The 24,340-nt window shown below is 44.6% G+C and overlaps 1 protein-coding gene across 1 annotated transcript; it reads left to right on the plus strand.

Moving 5' to 3' along the window:
• The first annotated feature begins 3,500 nt into the window (after nucleotides 1–3,500).
• CTPS1 (CTP synthase 1) lies at nucleotides 3,501–23,076 on the plus strand. Its single transcript, XM_050909793.1, has 19 exons — nucleotides 3,501–3,546; nucleotides 3,970–4,143; nucleotides 4,608–4,778; nucleotides 5,568–5,668; nucleotides 6,850–6,966; nucleotides 8,411–8,494; nucleotides 8,742–8,822; nucleotides 10,554–10,705; nucleotides 12,401–12,533; nucleotides 13,996–14,084; nucleotides 14,996–15,077; nucleotides 15,616–15,691; nucleotides 16,581–16,624; nucleotides 17,566–17,662; nucleotides 17,927–17,982; nucleotides 18,067–18,163; nucleotides 18,452–18,596; nucleotides 20,934–21,024; nucleotides 22,568–23,076. Exons 2-18 carry the CDS (start codon nucleotides 3,978–3,980, stop codon nucleotides 21,016–21,018), a joined length of 1,776 nt encoding a protein of 591 aa, XP_050765750.1. The 5' UTR covers nucleotides 3,501–3,546; nucleotides 3,970–3,977; the 3' UTR covers nucleotides 21,019–21,024; nucleotides 22,568–23,076.
• The last annotated feature ends 1,264 nt before the right edge of the window (nucleotides 23,077–24,340 follow it).

A 24,340-nucleotide genomic window follows, 5' to 3' on the forward strand; every position in this document is an offset into this window, starting at 1 on the left:
ATGAACAAAATGAACTTGTTAAGAAAAGCCCTCACCTGAAAAAAAAAAGTTAAATGTACCTTTCAGAGAAAATACAAATCCCAATACCTATAATCGGGATTATAATACAATATAATAATAAACAATATATTAATATATCAATATAGTAATATATAATAATTTATTGTTATTATCACCATTAATATTATATCATTATAATATGTTATTATATCATTAATATTATATAATAATCATCACAATAAGCATTTCCCTGCATCAACAGGCACCTAAACAATAAGGAAGTTCAAGTGAGTATTTGAGGATTCCAGCATATTCTTTCCTTGCATAATCCCAGGAACACATTAACATTCACCAGAACTATGCCAGTCCTCTGAGCAATGCTTTCCAGCTAATTTGTTCTGCTATGAATCAAATCCTGTTAAATAAACAGAATGGATCCATTTCATCTCATTTCACATTTCTGAAAGGAAAATATTCACAATCTGTATTTACTGAGAGCTGAGAACAAGACATTATAAGGGCAAAACTTATGAAGGGCAAAACTAAGGGTGAAACACCACCACCACTCTTCCCCCACTTCTCCTTCAAAATGTTGCATAACTTGAGATATTTGTGATTTGACTTTTCTGGGTCACAGTTATTCCATACCGTTTAATGTTCACAATAGCTCCCACTGAGTGTAGTTATCTCTTAAGCACCACTGGATATCCGACCCCTGAGGCCTTAATTAGGCACTGAGGGAATGGTTTATGTGTCTAAAAGGGGATGCTCACATTTAGGTTACATGCACCTCTGAAAGTAAGGACTTGCCGTCAGTCACAAAGCAGTTGCCACAGGCAGATGACTTATGCCCTGCTCATGAAATGGGAAAAGCTGGAACATCTAGACCCAGCCCTGGAACAGCTCGACCTCCCTGTGCCTTATCGGGATGTGTCACCGGACACTCACAGCCAGTGCACGCAGACGGTGCACATACACACCCCCCCTTTCCTGCATTTGTGCACACTCACTGTCACCCCTTCATCAGACCTATCACCACTCCTTCCTTAAAAAAGATGTTGGAAAGTGATGTTCTTCTCACTTTTGAGCTCCTTGCATAACAGAAGACAGCAAGAGGAGCCCTTCATGGAGAAACAAAGCAGCACTGCCAGGCAATTCTGAAAGCAAACGCTTTCTCAGAGAAGGCACCACACACCGTGCACTACTCCTGTGCACAGTCACTGCACACAGCAGCAAGGGGAAACCTCCTGCCTCTGGGGAAAGCAAGAGGCAGCTCTGCCCATAGAGCTGATCAACACGCAGGAGAACATGTCCATGGAGAAATACGCTGGCAGGCCAGATGAACGCTGGAAGAGGAGAAGACCGACAATGACAGAATCCATCGACACACACGTTTCCACACCACGGACAACAGACACATAACTGCCAGCAAGGAGAGCCTGGAACAGCATCCCCCCCCCCCCCCCCCCAATTCCTGGCGCAGCTGCCCGGGGACACGGCAGCGTGTCTCAACCCACCTTACAGGCTGACAGGGGCTGCTCTGTGCCGGCCACCACAAACACCAGATGACCTAGAATAGAATCCTAGAATCATTTAGGTTGGAAAAGACCCTTAAGATCATTGAGTCCAACCTCAACCTGGGCTCGCCTCGGTCGCCAGGCAGGACAATATATGCTTGTGCAATTAGTGCATGCCTCACCCGCACCAAATACTGCACCCGCTCCCTCCACAGCAGAGAGGGTGCTCACACTCCCCACGCTGGACAGGAACTCCGGGCAAAAACCTCACTTGCGGAGGGTCTGGGGATCCCACTGCCCCCAGGGGTGCTCGTGCTGTACCCTTCCCCAGGCCAGGAACACCTGGTGTAATTGCGATTAGGCATTGTGATTTGGGGGGGGCAGTAACTTGGGGGGCACATGAGCTGCAATCAACAGCAATGCATTTCACCCATAACCCATTCACTGTGAATACACACAGGCTGCTTTTCCAATGTGCACAACACCCACCAAAATGCCAATAAGCTCTTCAGAGGCAAAACCCTCCGAGTATTTGGGTCAGGGAGTGGTATTTTTAATTTCTTAAATCATTGGAATATGCCTTTTTGTATAGTCAGACAACTCCTCTTGCTGCGAAGGTTGTCACATCACCTGCACAGAAGGGATAATACTTTTAACAAAGATGAAAGAGCATGGATTGTGACAGAAGAACAGCCAGAAAGGTTGCAGCGCTGAGGAAGAGGAGCACAGCAACAATCACCAAAGTGAGAAGCGATGCTTTTCAAACCACAGGGGCCTAACTGCAAGGAAGATGCATGACAGAGAAAGGAAAGTAGGAGGAAATAGAAGGCGATAAACAGCTTGAGACAGCATTAAGTAATATCACAAAACCAAGAGAATGAGTGATTTATTTCTTAAGACTGTACTTCCATGTAAGCAATCGCATTTGTCATAGACAAGTGGGGTGATTAAGGCATATATGGAACAACTTGCTGCTCCACAGCTAAACATCTGTGAGAACATTTCTGATAACTTACGGCCAGGTGAAACTGAGCAAAGGGCAAGAGGAAAATGTGTGCGGCGCATCAGGAGCAGTATCCTGACAGTGAAATGGGTTGGTCTGTCCAAGAGTCAAGAGAAATCCCTTCCTATGAGATGCCACCCAACATGCTGAAGACAAAACACTGGTCTACCAAAGATCAAGGCAAAACTTCTTCTGGACCTAACAGGGCCTATCGGGGTTTCTCTCGATACTCCCCTCCATTTGCTCGGCTGTATTCCTTTTCCTGCAGGAACCGGCTGCCGGGGTCCGACTCACCAGCTGGTTGCAAAAGAGCACAAAAGTGATTGTAAAGAAACCTTTCTCCGATATTTTGAGGTCCTTGCAGTTCTGCTTCCCTAGCATACAAAGAGCAGCTGTTAGCACCCAGTCTGAAGGGAGGCCGAATCCTCCTCCTCCTCCTCCTCCTCTTCCTGACAGGGCCAAACCTCCCCAGGCTCCCTTCTGTTCTGCTTGAACCGCCCTCGGGAGCCACCACACCGTCTCCCGGGACAGGACTGAGGTCTGCAGGGCTGCAAACCCAGCTCTCCACGGAGCCGCTTCCCTCGCACCCGGCGGCGCCGGACCCCCCCGTCCCTCAGGGAGGGACAGGATGACAACCCCCAGCAGCTGGACGGGAGACCTGCCAGGCCCGGGACCCGCCGGCACCGGATTCCTCCCGCTCCCGGCCGCCCGGTGAGGCCCGGGGTGCGCCGAGGGGCGCGAGCAGCAGCAGCAGCACCCTGAGGGCGCTGAGGCGGGCGGGGCGGGGCGGGGCGGGGGGCGGCCGTTGCCTGGACCGCGCCCCGCCCCGCCCGCGCTGAAGCGCAGTAGCCTGCCCTCCTCCCCTACTGCGCAGGCGCCGAGGGAGAGCTGCGCCTGCGCTCCGCCGCGCGCCGGCCTCATGTGCTTCCCCGCCGAGCCGGCTGGCAGCAGCGCGGCGCGCGCTCCGTCCCTCCCCCCGCCCGCCACGCACCCTCCGCGCGCCGCCCCGGGGCCCGGCGGGCACAGGTGAGGGGCGGGGGGCGGCAGCGGGCGGGACCATGTGGGCAGGCGCGGGGGAGGGCGGGCAGCGGGCGGGACCACGCGGACCCCCGAGGAGGGGGGGCGGGGGGGGCGGACGACGGCACACACACGGGTGGCGGGCGCTGATGGCTCAGCGGGGGCCGCGACTACGGCGGGAATTTCTGGCGGGGGGGGGCAGGGGGGACCGGTCCTCACTGACAGGGGAAGGAATGGCGGGGGGGGGTCGCTGACAGGGGAGGGAATGGCGGGGGGGGGGGGGGGGGGGGGGGGGGGGGTGTCGCTGACAGGGGGGAATGGAGGAGTGGTCGCTGACAGGAATGGCGGGAGCCCGAGGCTCCTCCAGGCAGCGGGTCCGTCCCCGCCTGCCCGGGGCAGAGCCCTCGCTGAGGCGGTGTCGGTGTCGGGCAGCGAGGCAGATGAAGTACATCCTGGTCACGGGCGGGGTGATCTCGGGCATCGGCAAGGGGATCATCGCCAGCAGCATCGGCACCATCCTCAAGTCCTGCGGGCTGCATGTCACCTCCATCAAGATCGACCCCTACATCAACATTGACGCTGGCACCTTCTCCCCATACGAGCACGGTGAGTGGCCCTGCGGGGCCGAGCTGTCAGTAGGCAGCCGGCCCTGAGCTGGGCGCCGGGGTCTTCCAGGTGGGTCCCGGGGCTGGCTTTGCCTGGAAGGAGCCGTCTCCTTTGCATGACAAAAGAGTTTGTGTCTGATCCTGCGTGTGGGACCTGCAGGCTGAGCCTGTCGGCGGCTCTGGTCTGACCGGTGGGGCTGATCGTGCCACCAGCAAACAGCAAAGATGAGCTCTCTGGTCTTTTATCATTGCACCTGGTTGAGGGATTCAGTCCTCAATGTAGTAGTCCTCTTTGTTATATAAGGCTTTTAGTTTCATTAGATACTCCTAAACTTGCTGTAGCAATCAAAGAAGGTGTTTCCTTACATGGAATTCTTCCAGCTGTCACAGGCAAAACCAACAAATTGCTGATGTGGACTGTTTCCCCTTGACATGTGCACTTGTGCCTTTTTCTGTGTGCCACAGGGGAGGTGTTTGTGCTAGATGATGGCGGGGAAGTGGACCTGGACCTTGGTAACTATGAGCGCTTCCTCGATATCCGACTCACCAAAGACAACAATCTGACTACTGGGAAGATCTACCAGTATGTCATCAACAAGGAGAGGAAGGGAGACTATCTTGGCAAAACTGTCCAAGGTGATGTGAAGCTTCGTTTCTGATGCTTAGAAATATATTCTGTATTTCTGTCCTGGTTGGATGCTTTTGCATCTCATCTTAACTTGAGGTCTTCGTTATACGCTGTCCTTGTGGTGTTTTTTGTTTGTTTTTTAAAAGGGGTGGTAGAAGACAGACCAGTGCAGGTATACCAGCATGTGCCGTACTGAATCACGTTACCTGTAAACCCCTCAAAACTTTCCAGTGCTCAGCAACATACTGCCTATTGTTTGGACTGTGTGCTGGACTTGGGTCCAACTGTCTGATGTAGCCAATACTAAATGTGAACAGACTTGAGACTAATACACCTGTGGATTATTTGTTAGCCCGTTAAAATGGTTATTGCTTTTGATAACTGTCATGTGATTAGAAAACCCAAAGGCTCTTTGAGGATCAGATCAGTCCCTTCCCTTGTTGAGCACCCTTCACAGCTGGTTTGGATAAGGACTTTTACAGACAGTTTAAAACAGAGTAACACTCTCTGCTTAGAGCAAAGAACTGTTTGTACTTGAATCTTCCAGCTTAAAGGAAACGTTGCTTACATGTGTTTAAATTGAGGCAGGATTACATTTCCTGCCAAGGCACTTCTCTTGAAAATCACAGCCAAGAATAATCGCTTCAAAAATGCATACTTCTGGAAAGACACAAGTCTGTGCTCAAGTCATATGGGAAGCACTGGCTAGTTATTTTCAATAATTTGCTCTGTAGTGAGTTAGAGGGAGAAATGTGCGTGGGTTGTGGTTTTAACCGTTGCCTGGGTTTCTTTTTCAGTTGTTCCCCACATCACAGATGCTATACAAGAATGGGTAATGAGGCAGGCACGAATTCCTGTAGATGAAGATGGCATTGAACCCCAAGTTTGTGTGATTGAGGTTTGTAACTCTTAAAAAAAAAAAAACTTTTGCTTCTTGTATGGAGCAAACTGAACTATATGCATATTTTGCATAGTAAATTTTTTTTACAGTAATGTTCATCTTTGCATGTTGTTGAGTTGTTTAAAAATCCCCCTTGTTAGCTTCACTTTTCTGGTCTAATCTTTTGAATGCTCTGTAGAAAGACGTAGGTCTTGGACAGTTATATTTTTGAGATGCTTTGCTCTCTAGTGTAATGTGAATTAGTCTATAGAATGAATTTTAGCTCTTGTAACTTTATATGCCAAAGTCTGAGTTAATCACGCTGTGCCCTCTTCTTCCTTGGTGGATGGAGGGAGGGTAGGTAAATCACCCTCTGGAAACAGTTGTCTTTCCTCCTTAGCAGTAAAGAGAGCCTTGGAGTGACTAGTTCAAGCATAGACCTAGAAAAGGGAATGGCACAAGTTAGTGGTGACAAACCCTGTGCAGTTTCCTGTGCGTCCTATGGGACGTCCTGCTGCCAGAGGAGACAGAGTAGGGCGAAGGCTCTGAGGCTGCTGAGGTGGCTGGCGGGATATGCTAACACAGGAGAGAGGGAGCTTGTCAGAGTGCCTGGGTCATGGTGACTTAGGACTTTCCCTGCAGCTTGAGTGCCAATTTCTGTTCCAGGATTCACAAGCCTGGATCCTCAAGTACCTAGGAGGCACTGTCTGATGATGCACAGGAGGCTGTCAGTGCTCCAAAGAATGCCTTGTCTCTGTTCCTGCACATGTCCAAAACCATTCTATATAGTTACTAAAACTCAAGAGAAGTTTTGCTTCTCAGTGCCATCTAATGTTCATAAATGATAATTTTAACATCTAAATCTTTTCCCTGAAGAGAGAATAAAGGTAAAGCTAATGTCCCTGGAGAGGTGCTGCCCACATGAGAAGCTGTTTTTCTTGTGGCTGTTTGATTTTTGGGGAAATCATGAAGGTAAAGTAATAGTTGGGGTAGATTGGAGGCTGTGGAAGTAGTACATACAACTGGCAAATCCTGGTGCTTTTCATACTGGTGTTGATGCTCCTTTAGGGAATCGGAGGGAGGTGCTGGGCAGATGTTTTAGTGTCCTTTTATGTATGTTTTAGTATGCTTCAGCGTACAAATTCAGTAGGTGATGTTTTGGTACTAACTCTAATTCTAAATGTCTTTGTCTTTTTTAGCTTGGTGGGACAGTAGGTGATATTGAAAGCATGCCTTTCATTGAAGCTTTCCGCCAGTTCCAGTTCAAAGCCAAAAGAGAGAATTTTTGTAACATTCATGTCAGTCTAGTTCCCCAGGTAAGGACCCAAAATGTTTTTGTGGTCAGAGGCTTCCCCAATCCAAAACTTGCTTTCTAAATATGTGTTTCTGAAATGCTATATCTGTAGGCACTGTTATATTTGTGTTTCTGTATGTAGAAACTTCTGGAAGAAATGCAGAGAATATATGGTTACGTATTTAAAAAGGTTCACAAGAAGTGAACAGAAACTTTTCAAAGTGTGTAAATGTGTAATAAATAGTTGGGAGTTGCAGCAAATGTAGTTTTGTGTCTTTAACTGCTGTTTTTCTCTATGGAATTGTCTACTAGCTTTTGCAGGTAAACTTGCTTTCTAGGGCTGAAAACTTTCAGTTTCCTTTCATTTGCATAGCCTTTCATTTCTGCAAAGCTGATATAAAATTCAGTGACATAGCTGGACTTCACAGCCTTTGGACTGTGTGGAAAATGTAAGATAATTTTCCAAGCTCTTCCTGGAGTTCTTTAATATTTCTGTTGCTGTGTGCTTCCCCCCCCCGCAAGATTTATATTAGCTGTAGTTCATGAAATAGGTTGGGTTACTTTTTTAATTTCAAAACATAACACTGTTTTGAAATATAATCTGTTTTTTTTTTTTTAAAGACAGTATTTTAATGTGTGTTTTGATCTTTAACAGTAATTTCATAGACTCTCACATCTGACTGCTATGTAAGCTATAACAATCTGAGTGGCAGTTGCCCTTGGTTCAGAGATTCAACTAAGAAAAAGTATTATGAAGCAGTGCTATGGTAAGAATCAGTTAATTAGGAATCACAAAGAAAATATCCTTATGTGTCAAGTAGGTTAACTCCAGTTAATATCAAAAGCATATGAAGGTGTTTTATGCCATATAATGCCTGGTGGAACCTCATCTGTATTATCTGCTCTGGTTTTGGAGACAATTTATGGTCTTAACCAAACAAAAAAATCTCTACTGCAGGAGTCACTGCTGCAAAAATTCTTCCATGGTTATGTTAACAGTACTGGAAAGCATGAGTTTTCCTTGTCTCAAAACTGGATTTGACAGAGCAACTCGATAGTTACTGGAGTGCAGATCACTCTTTGTTCTCTTCTTCTCTCTCTCTCTCTCTCTCTCTCGCCTTCTGTCCAGGCCAGGTGATTTACGGAGAAAAAATTAGAAATAGAAAATGTTAGGTATTTGGAGGGAGCAGTGGATAAAAACCTTAGGATCTCTGCTCTCTCCTTCCCTCACTATAATGCATACCTACTTACTGTACAGACTTGAACTCTGGATTCTGCTGGTTGCTTTCAGTCTTTGATATTGAAATGATAGGGTACAGGGTTATTTAAAGTTCATGTGAACTGTCTAAGAACTGGGTCAAGGTTTTTACAAGATGAATAGGGTGGAGAGTCCCGATTTAGCTTGATGAATCATTGCTACATATCATCATAATTTGATATACCAACTTCTGCTTTTCTCTGACCAGCCAAGCTCTACAGGAGAGCAGAAGACTAAACCTACCCAAAACAGTGTTCGTGAACTCAGAGGTCTTGGTCTCTCACCAGATCTGGTAAGGTTTGCTGCATGGCTTTGAAGTAAAAAATGCAGTACTGGCATGTTGCAACAACATCCTAGTCTAAACAATGCTTAGGTTGAGAGCTCTTGTATATTGGTAATAAACAAGTAAAAGTACCTGAGTTGGGTTTTTTTGCCAAGTCACGGAGACTGCAGAAAGACAGCTTCTTTTAGAGGTTTGTTATATGAATGTCTGAGTACTTCTGTTTTGCTTCACAACCTTGATGTTGCTGTTCTGTTAGATTGTTTGCAGGTGCTCCACTCCATTGGATACCTCAGTAAAAGAAAAGATTTCCATGTTCTGTCATGTTGAACCAGAACAGGTAAAGATTGCTGTCTGCACTTCCTTGCAATAAATATTCTAGCTGTTTGTCAAATACTGAGTGGAGTTTTATCTGAGTGTAGCGTTTTTGTGTTCTAGCTGTGTCTTTTGTTAGCTGCATAATTCATTTGCTGCTTTGTCTTACCTACATTCCTTACACATGTAACCGTTGCAAAAATAGTCCTTTTTATGCCAGCACCCAGGTTTTCTTATAAGGTAGTTAGGGTAGGCTTATAGAATTCTATGGAATCAGAAAGGTATTTTCTGAATAGCTGTTTTTGACCTTAGTTATCCTTCCACACTTCTTCTGTGAATACAGGAGAATGAGATTTTTTTGGTATTTAGAGGCCAAAGAGTAGTTGCCCAAAATAAGGTTTAAAGGATACATGAATGTATTTCATACACTGCTCTTTGCACGGTATTATCCTTCTGCCCAAGATTTCATGAGGAGAGATTGCCCAGAAAAGTTGAAATGGTATTTGGGAGAAGCATTGCTTCACTTGAATGTTATGTGATATGCAAAAATTCCATGTTAGCATGATTCTTTTTATACTGAGACTACTCTGCATAGCATAGTCTGAAGTAGACCTTGGAAAATAATCAAACAGTCTGTAGGCTAAATATCAGTACTTTCCAATGCAGCTGGAGCTTGAAAAATTTTGTCTTTTTGTGAAAGACCGAGTATCACTTTACAATTCCAGGCTCTGTCAAGTCATTTTTATTAATCTTCTATATAACGAGACCAAACTGAGTCTTGCAGTTTCAAGTATTACATTCAGAATTAGCTGGCAATAATATTGATGTGTCAGCAGTACAATATCTACCTCTTGTTGGCCAGGAATTGAAAGTAAGTTGGCTCTTGTCAGTCACTTTCCAGGAAGTTTAATGCAATTTTACATAGTTGTTTCTCTGACTGCAGTTGCACTTGAACCGAGAAGTAAATGCTATTGACTATAAAGGAGGGAAATTTGCAGCCTAGGGGGTTTTACTGGTGCAGTGTTGAACTCTGCTTTCATTTGAGTCAGGAGAAATGAGGATTTAAAAATAGTTGTGCCAGTATATTTTTGATCCTTAAAGTACAGTCTCATTCTTGATGGACAGGTGACAGTTCTCCAGAGCTGTCTTTCCTTTTCTGAGGAAGTGCATTTCAGTGAACTAGAACCATTGACGTAGATATTCCTCATTGACCTAAGAATTCTTTGCTCATCGTTGTTTAATCCTAAGTTTGATGAAGGACACCCTGTAAAATTTATTGCTGTATTGAGATCACAGATTTCCCTGGGCTTTAATCAAACTGGGAGCCCTAGTTAAGAGTGACAATGGTGGGAAATGGGGAAGCTGGGCTTGTGGGCAGTTTAACTGTAGTTTCAATTAGGATTACCAAGAAGGCTGTATCACAGGAGAAGTCTTTTTGAAGTGTTCTTTGAACTTTGCTATGTGCTCGCATAACTTGCGTAGCAGCTGACTTTACTGCTGCTAGGTTATCAAGTTATAGCCCTTCCCAAAGAGCTCCAGGGAGCAGTAATACCTGGGAAGTGTTGAAGGATGAGCTTTTCAAGTATGTGGAAACTAGTATTAATCTATTCATATGTTATTCAACAGATATTATTTCCTGGAAGTTTAGGTGGTCATATGGTTGTCTGGTAGAGACAGAAGCTCTCTGAATATCTGTCTAAAAATAATTGCACAGGCACTTAGATCTGTTTTAACGACATTCATATTGTATGAACAGGTCATCTGTGTTCATGATGTCTCTTCTATCTACCGGGTTCCTCTGTTGTTAGAGGAGCAGGGAGTTGTTGACTACTTCAGACACAGGCTTGACCTTCCCATTGAGAGGCAGCCCAGGAGGATGCTCATGAAGTGGAAGGAAATGGCTGACAGGTGAGCTGCACCGCTAGGCATAGTTTGAGTTAAGACTCCAGATTAATTTCTCTTCTTTGTCACTGGTTATTAGGTGACGAGTGTTACTTCACATTCCTCAAGTGTTCTTATGTGCTCAAACTTTTTCTTTTTTTTTTTTTTTCTTTACTACAAAAATGCATTTTCTTCCTAGATGTTTAACTGTTTGGAAAAAAAATTCTTCAACGTGAGAATCATAGAATAGTTTGGGTTGGAAGGGACCTTTAAAGGTCAGCTAGTCCAACCCCCCTGCAATGAGCAGGGACATCTTCAACTCGATTAGGTTGCTCAGAGCCCCGTCCAACCTGACCTTGAGTGTTTCCAGGGATGGGGCATCCACCACCTCTCTGGGCACCCTGTGCCAGTGTTTCACCACCCTTATCGTAAAAAAATGTCTTCCTTATATCTAGTCTAAATCTACCCTCTTTTAGTTCAAAACCATTACCCCTTGTCCTATTGCAACAGACCCTACTAACAAGTTTGTCCCCATCTTTCTTACAAGCCCTCTTTAAGCATTGAAAGGCCGCAGTAGGGTCTCCCTGGAGCCTTCTCTTCTCCAGCCTGAACAACCCCAACTCTCCCAGCCTTTCTTCATAAAAACCTGTAAGATAATGTTACTGAGTTCCTTATCTTGTGTTGGTAGTGTACTGTCTATGTCAAAACCAGTTTGAAGTAATTAAAAGGGGGACAGCTCTGCCCTCCCTTTTTATACAAAAAAGCCCCACTGACATTACAAAGTATTGAAATCCTTTTGTAGGCATATGTAGGAGTCATCAGGAGTGTCAATAAAAATGTACCTTTTGAGTATGCTTTCAAGCAAGTGAAACAGTTGTTTTGTAACTGTTCTGTCTGAGGCTCCTAGGACACTATTTTCTTGTGGGGAACAGACTCCATGTTTGTGGTGAAGTAGTGAATTGAGTCTTTGCATTCAGCATTCAGGCCCTTTCTGAAGCCTTAAATGTGTTTGTCCTTGAAAGAAATGAATTTTCAAGATCTAGATGTTTCCCTTTATTTATATGCCCGACAAAAGCCACCACTGTCAATAACGTTTTCTTTTGATGCGGAAAGCCCTCAGTAACCAGCTTAGGTACTTAGCAATTCTGCAATAAACTTTAAGCAATCTCTTAGCTGTAGCCAGGATTGCTGTGTAAATCCCGTGCTGCCAGGTGCTGGGGATTGAAAGTGTAGGCAGTACAACCTTAGGACTCTAGAAGTCCTTTCTGTATTTCTAGCTGCTGAAGTGAACTCAGTCAGAAGCAGCGTGGGAAGATGCTGTACAGTATAAACATATGCAGAGTTGTGCTTTGATCCTCTCTCCTAATAGTTTACTGCAGAGTTTGAATCTAATACACCTTCCTGAAAAGACAGTTTGGATCTACTCAAAATGGCTTTTCAGCATAAGGAGAGATGAGTTAGTTAATACACAACTTTCTGCAACTGTTTTTCTCTGTCACTGGTTTTTTTTTTTTTTTCCTTTCTTTTAATCTTGCTTTGATGTTTTTAAGTCGTAATTATTATAAATGGTCATCTCTTCCAAAGTCGTCGTCTCTCTAGTGGGACAGGCTTTCAAGAGCCCAACTGTTTATGTTACTTGAAAAGCTGAATAAGAATGTAGGTGATTCTTGCCCCCATTTCCTGTTAATGATGAAATCACCCTTGTGTTTTGATTTTGTGTAGGTATGACCGTCTCCTTGAAACATGTTCCATTGCGCTTGTTGGCAAATACACCAAGTTTTCAGATTCTTATGCATCTGTCATTAAAGCACTGGAGCATTCTGCACTGGCTATCAACCACAAACTTGACATTAAGGTAGGGCTGGGTACGTGCGTGTAAAAATTCCCCCATACTCCTTCCACCTGCAGTGCTACCCACCTTCATTAAGTTTTTCACAAACCCATAGACAGTAAGGGAGAGTTGATTCAGCCAGTGAACTTTAAAATTGTCCTTGGATTACAGCATCAAAACATCTGTTGTCAGGCATAAAACAGCTTCAAAGCAAACCAGCCTTTCATCCTGTAAAATATACAAGGTGTCTGTGTAACTGATGGGAACTCTTCAGTGCTCAGTGTTGCGTGCTGAACTGTGATAGAGCGGTAGATACATTTGAGGAGGGCACTGTTTGCTTTAATGTCTCTGACAGTTGTTGGAAGTGATCCTTTTTTTAGGGTTGCTGCTGTTAACCTTGTGGTACTCACAGGTTTTATGATGCTTCTGTCTCAGGCTTTATTAAGGTTTTAATGCTGGTTTGGCTGCAGAGGTGCTTTTAAGGGTCTTGGTTGTAGCTAGATGCTCTGAAGAGGTGAAATATGTATTTGTTGTCAGAAATTTTACTTTCATTTAAATATACTTTTTAAATGTCCAGTGGTTTCATAATGCCAATGAGTCATGGAAATAGGTGCTTGCTTTATAACAGCACTGTTCTACATTTGGGTTACCTTTCAACTTACAAAATCAGTAGAGGAGAAAAGGAGAAAAACAAGTAAGACTGGTGAAGGGTAAACCCTGCGCATGCATCTATGGGTAGTTCCTGACACAGCTGTATTTGTATGGTTCAGAAGGGGAATGGGTTCTGTGAGCCCTGTGCATGGAGATCTTATGTTGGGTTAAAGAACTGTTTAGCAGTATTCCAACCTTAAAAAAAAAAAAAGGAGGGGGGGGAGACACGGACAAAAATGGTTGTTCAAAAGGGTTAGCAGACTGCCAGAACATTCAGAAGTTCAGAGATACTGGAATATTGGAGATGAGAAACTGGAAAATTTGCACGTTTTTTCCATATGTGGCATTGGTCATAACATCCTGTGTTTCACATCACAACAGCCTGTGTTTCACCATATCCTATTTGTTCTTCAGTCCCTCTTGAAGATTAAGTGATGTATATTTGATGAGATAGTGATTCAGTTTTTCCTCAGTGTGTGGTGTGTTTCTGTCTGCATAGCTGTGTGTTCCCGTCTCGCTATGCTCCATTAAGACTTCACATTTAATGAGTCTGGGTCTCGTGGACTTCATGTATGTCACAGCAGAGCTGCAGAGAGGGGAAGACAGAAAAAACATGGCTTCTGTTTGTGCATTGGTAGTAGGATGGTGGGGGAAAGAAGTTTTATTGACTAGCGGACAGGAAATCAGCCCAGAAAAAACATAAGCAAGTATCCAGTAGGAAACAAATCCAGAGCTATCCAGGAGGAATGATGATATCTTAATTTAATGAGAATTAAGGAGACCCTGTACACTCTTATGGAAGTATCTCATCATCCTTTTTTGGATTTCTTGCCAGTATATTGACTCTGCTGACTTGGAGCCAGATACTCTGCAGGAAGAACCTGTCCGATACCATGAAGCATGGCAGAAGCTGTGTGGTGCTGAGTAAGACTCTTATACTCTGGCCATTTCTTTGGAGCATGTCTGATGAACTTGTTGCTATTGACAGTTTTGGAATTAAGAGCCTCACTGGACACTCTTTCTTAGGCACTGTACCAGCACACTCTGACATTGCCCTAAATACCTCTCAGTGGAATTTAGGATAAGATGTAAAATGGAGAAGTGAGGGAGTTTGTGCAAGGCAGCAGTAGAGGAGATGATCATGCAGATGAGAATGTGAACAGGCTTAGTGGGGAAACAGGGTGAGAGGAAATAAGGGGAAAGGATGGGTACTGGCAAAGGCTATTAAAGCCAGAGAGAGAGGACGGAAGGTGTAAATGTGGTAGGAAGTTCTTTAGGAAGAAAGTGTGAGAAGGGAAAAAGCACTGGGATGCACAGGAGTGCCAAGAGTTAGCCCAGAAAACAAGAACAAGTGGGGCTTGTTAGCCCTCAGGGAGGCAGGCTTTGGGCGGTACCAGGAGAACAAAGAACCTCCTGCAGAATTTGGTGTCCTTGTGCCTGCGGTTAGGACAACTTGACACTGCAGCCAGCAGCTTCCACAGCATGGGCATGGCTGGGTGATATGTTTGCAAACACGTTTGGTGCAGAGCACGTGAGTCATACAACACGAACCATTCTAGTATTGTAATCTGCACTGTATTTGGGATTTCTTGGGAAAGTAAAATTTGCATTTATAAAATGTTTCCCTGAAAATTTTGTGACATTTTATGTGACAACTCGTGTGAAGTCATATGGAAACTGTGCTGCAGACCGGCCTTGCCACGTAGGCCCTTTAAAGCCCTTTTCAGGAGTGAGGTCTTGCAAGTCCAAGATTTTATGGGAGAGAGGTGGTACATGGCTGGGGGGAACCATGCTGGTGAGCCCCATGTGAATGGAATCTTTTCATCCTTGTGCAGCGGAGTTCTGGTTCCTGGTGGATTTGGTGTTCGAGGGACAGAAGGCAAAATTCAAGCTATTTCCTGGGCAAGAAAACAGAAAAAGCCTTCTTAGGTGAGAATCATGTTTCATCCATAAGAAGGAGGTGGCTGAATAACAGCCTAACTGGTTTGCAGCAAGAGCTTTACTGATTTTTGTTAGTATCTAGAATGTACAATTTTGAAGATAATTGGCTGAGGAAGGCCAACCGGGTAATAAAGCAGTCATCTGTAGTTAGCTCTGAAGTGGCTGGAGTTGGCTGGGATGTCATGACAAGGAATCTCTATAAAGAGGGGGTAGGAGTCGCAGAGGAAGTTTCAGAGGAGGCTGCGGTGATCTTGGCATGAAGAAATATGTGACTGCATTTAAACGAAATGGACATAGTGAGAGACTGGAAATGTGTGAGCAGAGTGGACAGGGAAGGGAGAGGTGGAGTGAAACTTGTCAGAACTACTTGGTACAGAGTGAACAGACCCCTAAATCCAAGTCAAAGGTCTGTTTCATCCAGGTTTTCCTCTGACTCAGGACTGCTCTGGGAAGGTGTGTGTGCTTTGCAATATGGGCTCAGTGGTCCTTGTCCTGACTTGATCTGTGTTCTGCCTTGCCTTCTGCAGGAGTTTGTTTGGGAATGCAGTTAGCAGTTGTGGAGTTTGCACGCAGTGTTCTTGGTTGGCAAGGTAATTGCACAAAACCCTTCCTGGGTTTTGGTCATTTCTTTGATTGCGTGAGTAATACCTGTAATTTTTTTTAATATCTGTAATTTTGAATTTTTCATTCGTAGGTAGATTTAATTTTTTTTTTTCCTAGGCCTGTAAAATTCCCCATCTCCTTTGCTAATTCAAAGGAAAAAGAACAATTTCCTTATCCTAGTCAAATAAAAATCAATGGAGTAAGGCATGCTTTATGACAGAAAACTTTCCATTGGTTAGAGTGAGGTTCAGCTCCTGAATAAAACACCTCAGTGGAGTTGCGCCTATGTGTGCTGGACATCCTAAATTCCCATTATAGCCAGTGGGAATGAAGACCAAAAGCAATTCAGCTGACCAGGCAGTTGCACCTACTTCACTGAGTTGAATTGCTTTCTGGGCTCCACTGCTTGAATTGACTAGGTCCCTGTTGTCAAAACTCCCTTTACAGAGTGCTAAATTTAGTTTCTCAGCCTGATTCTGAGTCTTACTAGTAGTGAAGGTAGGAGAAAATGTGTTTCTCAGAGTACTTCTGCTCCCTTCCCCCTCCCTGGCTTTATTTAAAATATTCCAAGCTGTTGAATGTGTGCTTTTCCTGAATGGCCCTCGCTTTCATCACCGATTGCACTAGACTGGTTGCCCTAAGATTGCAACCTCCGGGCAGTCTCAGAAGTTCATATCGAACAGTGCTGACAGAGTCCTGTGTCTGCCGCCTGGGCTGAGCTGGCAGCTCTGTGCAGGTGAGCGGCTCAGCACAGGTAAGGTTGCTGCTTGCCAGAAGCACGGCGGTGAGACGCAGCTGTACCTGGGGGAGGTCCTGTAAATGCATGTCATGGTGTGAGGGACTTGGTGTTTCTCATTGATGAACATTACATTGCAGATGCTAACTCGACAGAATTTGACCCCAAAACTGCTCATCCAGTGGTGAGTTTATGGCGACGTGCTTGTAATATCCTTACTGTGCTAGACTTCTCTGCACATACCTGTTGGTACAGTTAAGAGCTTGGATTATTACGTCTTGTGGCTTTTAAGCCTGTCTTCCATCATTTACTAATCTGAAAAGAAAATGTCTTTGCCTCGTTAACTGTATGGCAGTTGCTGCTTCATAGAAGATTGCGGTGTTTGATAGGTGAAACACTGATATTTTCTTTTTATTTTTAATTACACTTTTTCATAAAACAAGGTGTTTTCTAAGAGGTAAAAGGTTCTTAAAAGGCAGTTTGAAAGCTAACTTATTTCACAGAGTAAATGTTAAAGATTTGGTGATACCCAGATTCCACTGCATAACTGTTTAATTATGATCTCAGAAGTTAACATAGACAGACATGAATTCCTTAGAACATTTGTGGACAGATTTGTGAACCTGCCTTTCTTAGACTGCAGGCTCTATGTGCCTCGTCCAGGGTCCACCATTATGATTGGCTTCTGCTATAATTTAAAATGCTACTCAAAAGGAAAAAGTTTTCAAAAAAACAGCTTATGAAGTTATTTATCAAAGTATAAGTGATTCTGATTTGGGGGTTTTGTTTCTGTAAATTTGCTTGTTTGTTTGTTTAACATTTAGTTCAGTAAGTAGCACAGTGTTAGAGCATGGGATCCATGTAGGCCTTGACTGAGACCATTTCCTATGCTAAAGCTTCCTGAATACCCACAACCTTCCATATGTTCTGTACAGCCTGTACTAGAATAACTCAGCTAACTAATCTAGTTCTGTTGGTCTGCCTTGTCAAGACAATGTTCCTTGGGTCGTTTTGCCTGTTTTCTGTATGGATGTTGTTTTTTGTTCCCTTTGTTAATGTTTCAGAGTTTGCCTGGGAGTGTTATTCTCCCTCAGTCTCACCTTCCTCTCTGAATGCTTTTCGCAGGTCATAGACATGCCGGAACATAATCCTGGGCAAATGGGTGGGACCATGAGGCTTGGCAAGAGAAGGACACTCTTCCAAACCAAGAATTCAATTATGAGTAAGGCATTTCTTACCTCTTTTGGAAGTGTTTCCTGGGAATGATGTGCATGTATGGTGGCTATGGGGAAATGGGAGTGTTAAAGCACCCTTGAATGGTAGGTGTTCGCAGGCTTTGTTCTGGTAGTGAAATGGAGATCAATGAATTTGGTCCCCTGTAGAAGAGGCAGATTCTAATGGATGCTACTCATATGAACTTGTTAAAACTTGGCATTGTGTGAACTGTTTGGCATTTGCTCTAAGAAATGTCTTCCTTTCGGTGTAGGGAAGCTGTATGGAGATCATGATTTCGTGGAAGAGAGACATAGACACAGATTTGAGGTAAAAATGCTATTGTAGCTATTGAGCTTTTCTGTGTAATCCAGATACAAGAGATCATGGGGTTTCTTGCTTCTGGTCTTCTAGGTCAATCCAGAATTGAAAAAGTGTTTTGAAGAGCAAGGTTTGAAGTTTGTAGGCCAGGATGAGGAGGGAGAGCGAATGGAAGTGATTGAGTTGGAAGGTGAGTACTTAAGCAATTAGTTTGTGGGTGTAGGTATGTACAAGGGAAAGTGTTCGGAGGGTAATCGAGCAGGTTTTTGTGTGGGACCAGTCCAGGCTCGCTCAGAATGATTCCATCCATAAAATTACACTAAAAAAAGAATCCCATGTGCCTGTCCATTTAGGGACAAAAGGCAGGATAGAAATTCTTCCCCATCATCAGGGCTTCAGCGTGATCAGCGCTTTCAGCTGCAGTTCAGCCACAGGCTTAAGAGACTTGACATTAATATTTTCTGTTTCTTTCTCTTAGAGCATCCTTTCTTCGTTGGTGTTCAGTATCACCCTGAATTCCTCTCTAGACCAATTAAGCCATCTCCCCCATACTTCGGCCTCCTCTTGGCATCTGCAGGAAGACTCACGCATTATCTACAAAAGGGCTGCAGGCTCTCACCCAGGTAGGTTGAAGTAAGACACCAGACCTTTCACAGGGCAGTGCTTCCTCCTGCAGGATAAACCGGAGAATCCTCTTGGCACAAAGTTACTGTGAGGTAACTAGGGGGTATTTGCAGCACCTCTTCTTTCCACTCTTTCTTTGGAACCCCTTGTCTTGCATTTTAAGATTGACTGTAGTGCCATAGAGCTGCCCCGCAGCAAGGTCCCGACTTCAGGGAGAGTAACTCTGCAGACTCGTGTTGTCAGTCAGAGGTGTTTGAGGAAACTGCAGCTGGGCCTGCTCTTTTAGATGACTGGAGACCTCATGGGGTTTTCTCCACGTTCCTTGTACAAGTCCTAGGCACAGGTTGGTCCTTAAGAAACTTGTTCCTGTTGCTGGTTTAAAGAATGGACTCTGGTGGTTGCAGCTTCGGCTTTTTTTTTCTGCTGACTTAAGCTTTCTTTTGTCTCAGTTTGGAAAGCAACTAATGTTTTGGGTAGATTTAATGGTGCGTTTACTTCCTTCTGCTGCTCGCTAATGCCCTGCAGTTCTGCTCAGCAGTTGTGGCAACATGCAACAAATAAACATCACTTTGGTAGTGACCCATTTTCCTCCTTACAGAGGAGAACACAGAGGACTTGCTTGTGTGGCTGGAGTGCTAACGTGCAATAAACAAAAAAACCCAAACTAAATGCAAAAGAGAAATAGCACTGAATGTATTGAACTAAGGCAATGCAAAAAGGAAAGTACTGGCCTTTCTGGGTTGAGCTGCACTGCAGCTGCACCACAGGAATTCCTGTGTTGATGTCTGGAGAACGGCTGTCAGTTGTGCTCTGACTGATCTGCTCTGGAGACAGTTTCTATGTGAAATGAGATGCCTCATTTCAATGCTTCCAAGGGCTGAGGGATATTTTAATTTCCTGCTTTTGCACGTTTGAGTTTGAAATAGCTTCTCACAGCAGAGGAGCTGAAGTTTCCTCTGTACTGCAGCATCCTAAGTTAGTATTATCTGCTCTTGGAGTCTTTTGTGATTGTGATCACAAATTGTTTCATGGTTAGTGTATAATCTAAAAATATTGGTGGCAGTTATAGCCCAGCCTGTACTCCCCTTTGTTTCTGTGCTCTTGTAACTCTCATCATGCTTTCAGGTAAGTCTCATCACTGCACTCTAATGAGGTTTGCATGTGACCCCAAACGAGGGGGAACAGACTATACACGTGAGGATGGGACCACTGTTTGGAGGGACCTGGGCTGGAGGAGCGGGCGAGGCTTAACAAGGACAAATGCAGAGTCCTGCACCTAGGAACCCCTTGCGGTAACAGAGGCTGGGGACTGAGCAGCTGGGGGGCAGCTCTGCTGCCGAGGTCTTGGTGAACAGCAAACTGAACGTGAACCAGCAGCGTGCGCTGGCAGCGAAGGGAGGACGAACAGCATCCTGGGCTGTGTGAGTAAGAGCACAGCCAGTAGATGGAGAGAAGCGATTATGTCTCTTTACTTGGCATTTGTTAGACCACATCTAGAATATTCTGTGCAGTTTGGAGTCGCCCAGTACAAGTAAAACATCGATAAATTGGAGAGAGTTTAGCTGAGGGCTACTGAGACGGTCAGGAGGTTGGAGTACTTGCCCAGTGAGCAGAGGCTGAAGGAACTGGGCTTCTTCAGCCTGGAGAAGGGAAGACTTTATGGGGGACCTAAGAGCAGCCTGCCAGCACCTACAAAAATGTTATCAAGAAGATGAAAACAGGATCTTTACAGAAGTGCATGGTGGGAGGATGAGACACAATGGACATAAATTGAAATAAGAGAGGTTCCGACTGGATATAGGGAAAATCTTTTTCACCGTTAGATCAGTCGCGCATTAGCGCAAGCTGCCCAGAAAGGCTGCGCAGTCTCCGTCCTTGGAGAATTTCAGAATGTGACTGGATAAAGCCCTGAGCAGCCATGTCTGATGTGATAGCTGTCCCTGCAGTGTAACTGTCCTCAGGTCCCCTCTGATCTGAATTATTTTGTGGTTCTGAAAAAGCTGTTTAATGGATTCAAGGCAATCAGCTGTTACTGGGAAGTTGACATAGAATGGCTTATGGGTGGTTAACCAGTCTCCTATTTAATGAATTTCATTTAGAATAACTTTGCCTTATAAAATGCCTGTTATATGTATAATCATTTTAATTCATAAACCTTAAAATTGATGATGACTCAGCCCTATTTCCAAAGGGAGAGCTACGCTAGGAATTTTGTGTCTCTGCTTTTCAGCCTCAGCTAGCAGTACTTACTACCAAACCTTGCTAACAGCTGATGCGAGTCTAGGTCTATAAAGCACTTGTGCTCCGTAAAACAAAATCTTTCTGAATTTCTGCAGGGACACCTACAGCGACAGAAGCGGCAGCAGCTCGCCTGACTTGGAGATAACAGAGCTGAAGTTTCCATCAGTAAATCATGACTGATTCCTGGTAACTTCTAATGACCTCATCCTCTTTCTTTATGGAAAAAATTCCTTGCCCAGTCTTTCCTCCTGGCATCTGAATGTTTCACATCAGTTGGTAGAAAACTGGCACACCATGAAAAGTGCTGGTGCTCACACACGTGTTCCGGCTGTGCTGAGGGATGCATAATACCTCATGTCTGTGTAACAGATGTGGGTGGGTATTTCCTTAGCAAGTTGACACATAATAAAGTATAAAAATACACGTGGGAGTTTGAGATCAAATTCAAATAAAGAAACAAAGCACAAATACAGCACACGTTCCTGAAAATGGAGGCAAAGCTGAGCAAGGGGTTACTGGATTTAGAAAGTTTAGTATTTTGGGAGCAATCTCTCACCTTTGCTAAAGAACTTTTTTGAAATAGCCATTCTCCCCCATCTCTTGAGACAGCAAGTTTCTCTGTCAAACCAGTGGGCTTGAGCTCAGAGTTGTAATAGCTGCTGCAGATGTTACGTGGATGTGAAAATCAGACGTATGTAACCCAGTCTTGGGGGGGGGGGCGGGGCACTAAAACCTAGCATTCAGACTTCCAGCAGAAAAGGTACACTTAATTTTTAAATGCGTTCTCCCTTTGTTTGGTAGGCGATCATGGACGTAACGCTTTTTCCCACTGCTCTGGCTGGTTTTGTGTGGTGGTTTTGGAGAAGTTGGCAGCATTTGTGCACACGCATGTTGAGTGAGAGCAGGGGTTTATTGCTGAATGCCAGGGGACAAAGGATGTTCAACTCTTTCCTCCTCCCCCTTTCCATCATGTAACAGACGCTTCCAAAGTTAACTGCAGAGTGAAAATGAGGGTTAGCCTGAGTCTAGCACAGAAGTACTTCCCCATCCCTGCTCAGGGGACTGGGCCTTTGCAGTGCTGAAGATGGCTAGGTGTTGGGTTGTTCCAGATCTGGTCCAGTAGCAAACTAAAAGCTGAAGAATCCTCTCTCTAAATTTTTATTCTCCTGAAGATATTCTGAACCTTTGGCTTGCTGACAGTACCCAGTGCTCCCTAATGGGACAAGTCTGGGTGCTGCGTTGATACCCAATGGCTCGGAGGCTGTCCCCAAATGAAGAAATTGTAGGGAAAGTGGTGTTGGCCTGTGTGGCGTGTCCCCTGTCTGGCCGACTGGCCTGCTGGTACACGTTTCAGCTCAACTCTGCCTTAATAGCTGCATCATAATGAAGATTTTCCTTTGGTACTGGCCATGGGCAGTGCTGGGAAGGGCATGAAGTTAATTCTTAGCTTAACAGCGCTCACTCCCTACAATTTATTTAAACGTCGACTTCTAGAAGGAGCTTGCTTTCTTAAGAGGCGTAATACACTGGTCTTAATGTTGCCATAGTGCCCCTATAAAACTAATAGACATCTCTTGTCCTGGGAAGAGGAGTGTTGTCAGGCCCCATGTGTTATTTTTGTCTGGGGTGATGTATATAAGACTCAGACTTCAGTGTGCTGTGCAGTTCCAGCCTGTTGCTCTTTGCTGTCAGTAATTCCTGCTCCTTTTCTTTCTCTCTCTCTCCCCAGATGTGTCTTCACTGAAGAGAAGAGTCTTCATTAGATTTTCCAGGCATTCTTACAGCAATAGCTTGAACACTGTCAGCTTTGGGCTTTCTTAAGTTATGGTTTTATAATTTTCGTTATGAAATCCTGTCCCTTTATTTCCTCAACTCTCCTGTCCTTTGTTTATTTTCTGTGTAGATTCTGTTTATTTCTGGAGGAGAGCTCATCACAGCACATCCACCTCTAGACTTTCTTCAATTAGCACTGTCTTGGAGATAAAAAGCAAATTCGGGTATGGGATTTGATGTGTTGGGGAGAATCCAGCTGCACACTTCCTTCCTAATGCATGGTAACGCTGGCATGAGTTTCTATCTTGGACACTGACAGTTGAGTTGCTTTCTCCAGCCTTTCTGCTCCCTCAGCAGTCTTTATTACTTACTGGTGAAATTACGTGGATGACACTAGATTTTGGGGGCTCGCTCAGTTCTTGAGCTGTGCTGTGCTGCGGAGGATGGGTCTGTTCAGCTTTATGCAGTCTTTTTTTTTTTTTTTTTGGGGTGGGGGGATGTTTTGTTCTTTTTTGGTTTTTTTTTTTCAGTAGTATTTAAAAATGTTTGGCACTGGTGGTCTTGGTGCATTCATTGCCGGCAATGAACTTTTAACCAGGAAAATCTTCCTGGAATAGAGTTAATCTGGAACATGATCAGCTCTAACTGTGATATGTCACTGCAGGGATGCAATTAGCTTGGATCGTTGGGGGGGGGGGCGGGGGGGGGGGAAGAAGCAAAACTGTCAGGAAAGCCCATTGTTGCCTGAAACGAGGCCTAACTGTTAGCCCTTTCTATGCCAGTGTTTGCTGGTGCTGCTTCTTGGGCTGGGAAATTTCAACTCCTTGCATCAAGGGGGAGGTACAGAAAAGAAAGTTGAACTACTTTCAGATGCTGCCTTTAACAGCTCCCGTTGTGATTTGCCTTGGACTGAACAGTTCATGGTGCTTTTTTTTTTTTTTCGTTGTTTGGAAGTGGAGCCTTCCATTGCCTTTTTTTGTACGGCGGAGCCGCGTGTCCCGCGCTCGATGCAATACCGACGTGCTGTTCCCTGAGGGAGGGGCTTCGCAGTTTGCCTACAGTGTTACTCAGTTTAGTTCGTAGATGTGTGCTGTCCTACGATGACGAGCTCAGCTTTGCAGTTCTGGGGTGGGAAATGCACTCGCTTTTTTTTCCGTCCCCCCGCCTCTTGCTGCAGTGTAAGCAGCACAGTGTTTGGTCTTTGGTAATTTAGAAGAAAGGAAGAAAGTGTCTCAGTTGTCTGAAGTGTCGTACGTTCAGAACTCTTCAGTTCATTAAAGTTTGGAGAAAGCTGTACGTCTCGAGCCTGGCTGAGTACTAACTCCCGTGTTGTCTGATGCCAAACTTAATTAAACACTGTCCTGTCTCGTCTTAAGTGATCTTTTCCACAGCCCCTCTTGCTTTACTCCTCAATTATTTTAAATATACGCTGTAAAGCTGCTTTTAGCCCGGAAAGCCTTGAGCATTCTTCGTGTGTGCCAATTATAACAGTTCTGCAAAAATGATCAACCGAGTTGAGATGCTCTCTGTACTGAACAGACACTGGCCATGAAATGGCTGGTCCTCTGGCAGTGTGAGATCATTCCTTATCAGTAGCACAACTTTGTTTTCTTTCTCCTGAAATGTTTTTGTTTTGGCCAAAACTGTGCAACTGACTCGGTCATTAAATGCTTATTATTTGTAATAAAATGAATAACTAGCCAAGAGCTTGCTATGTTACTTCCATAGC

Source organism: Gymnogyps californianus, chromosome 22, assembly GCF_018139145.2.
Source record: "Gymnogyps californianus isolate 813 chromosome 22, ASM1813914v2, whole genome shotgun sequence".
Classification (NCBI taxonomy): Eukaryota; Metazoa; Chordata; class Aves; order Accipitriformes; family Cathartidae; genus Gymnogyps; species Gymnogyps californianus.

Bases quoted from the DNA above. Each gene is read 5' to 3' on its own strand.
- CTPS1 (XM_050909793.1), top strand. From the start codon at position 3,978: ATGAAGTACATCCTGGTCACGGGCGGGGTGATCTCGGGCATCGGCAAG. The intron at 8,823-10,553 runs GTAAAGATTGCT...TTGTATGAACAG, and splicing joins GTCATGTTGAACCAGAACAG to GTCATCTGTGTTCATGATGT. The intron at 18,597-20,933 runs GTAGGTTGAAGT...GAATTTCTGCAG, and splicing joins GGCTGCAGGCTCTCACCCAG to GGACACCTACAGCGACAGAA.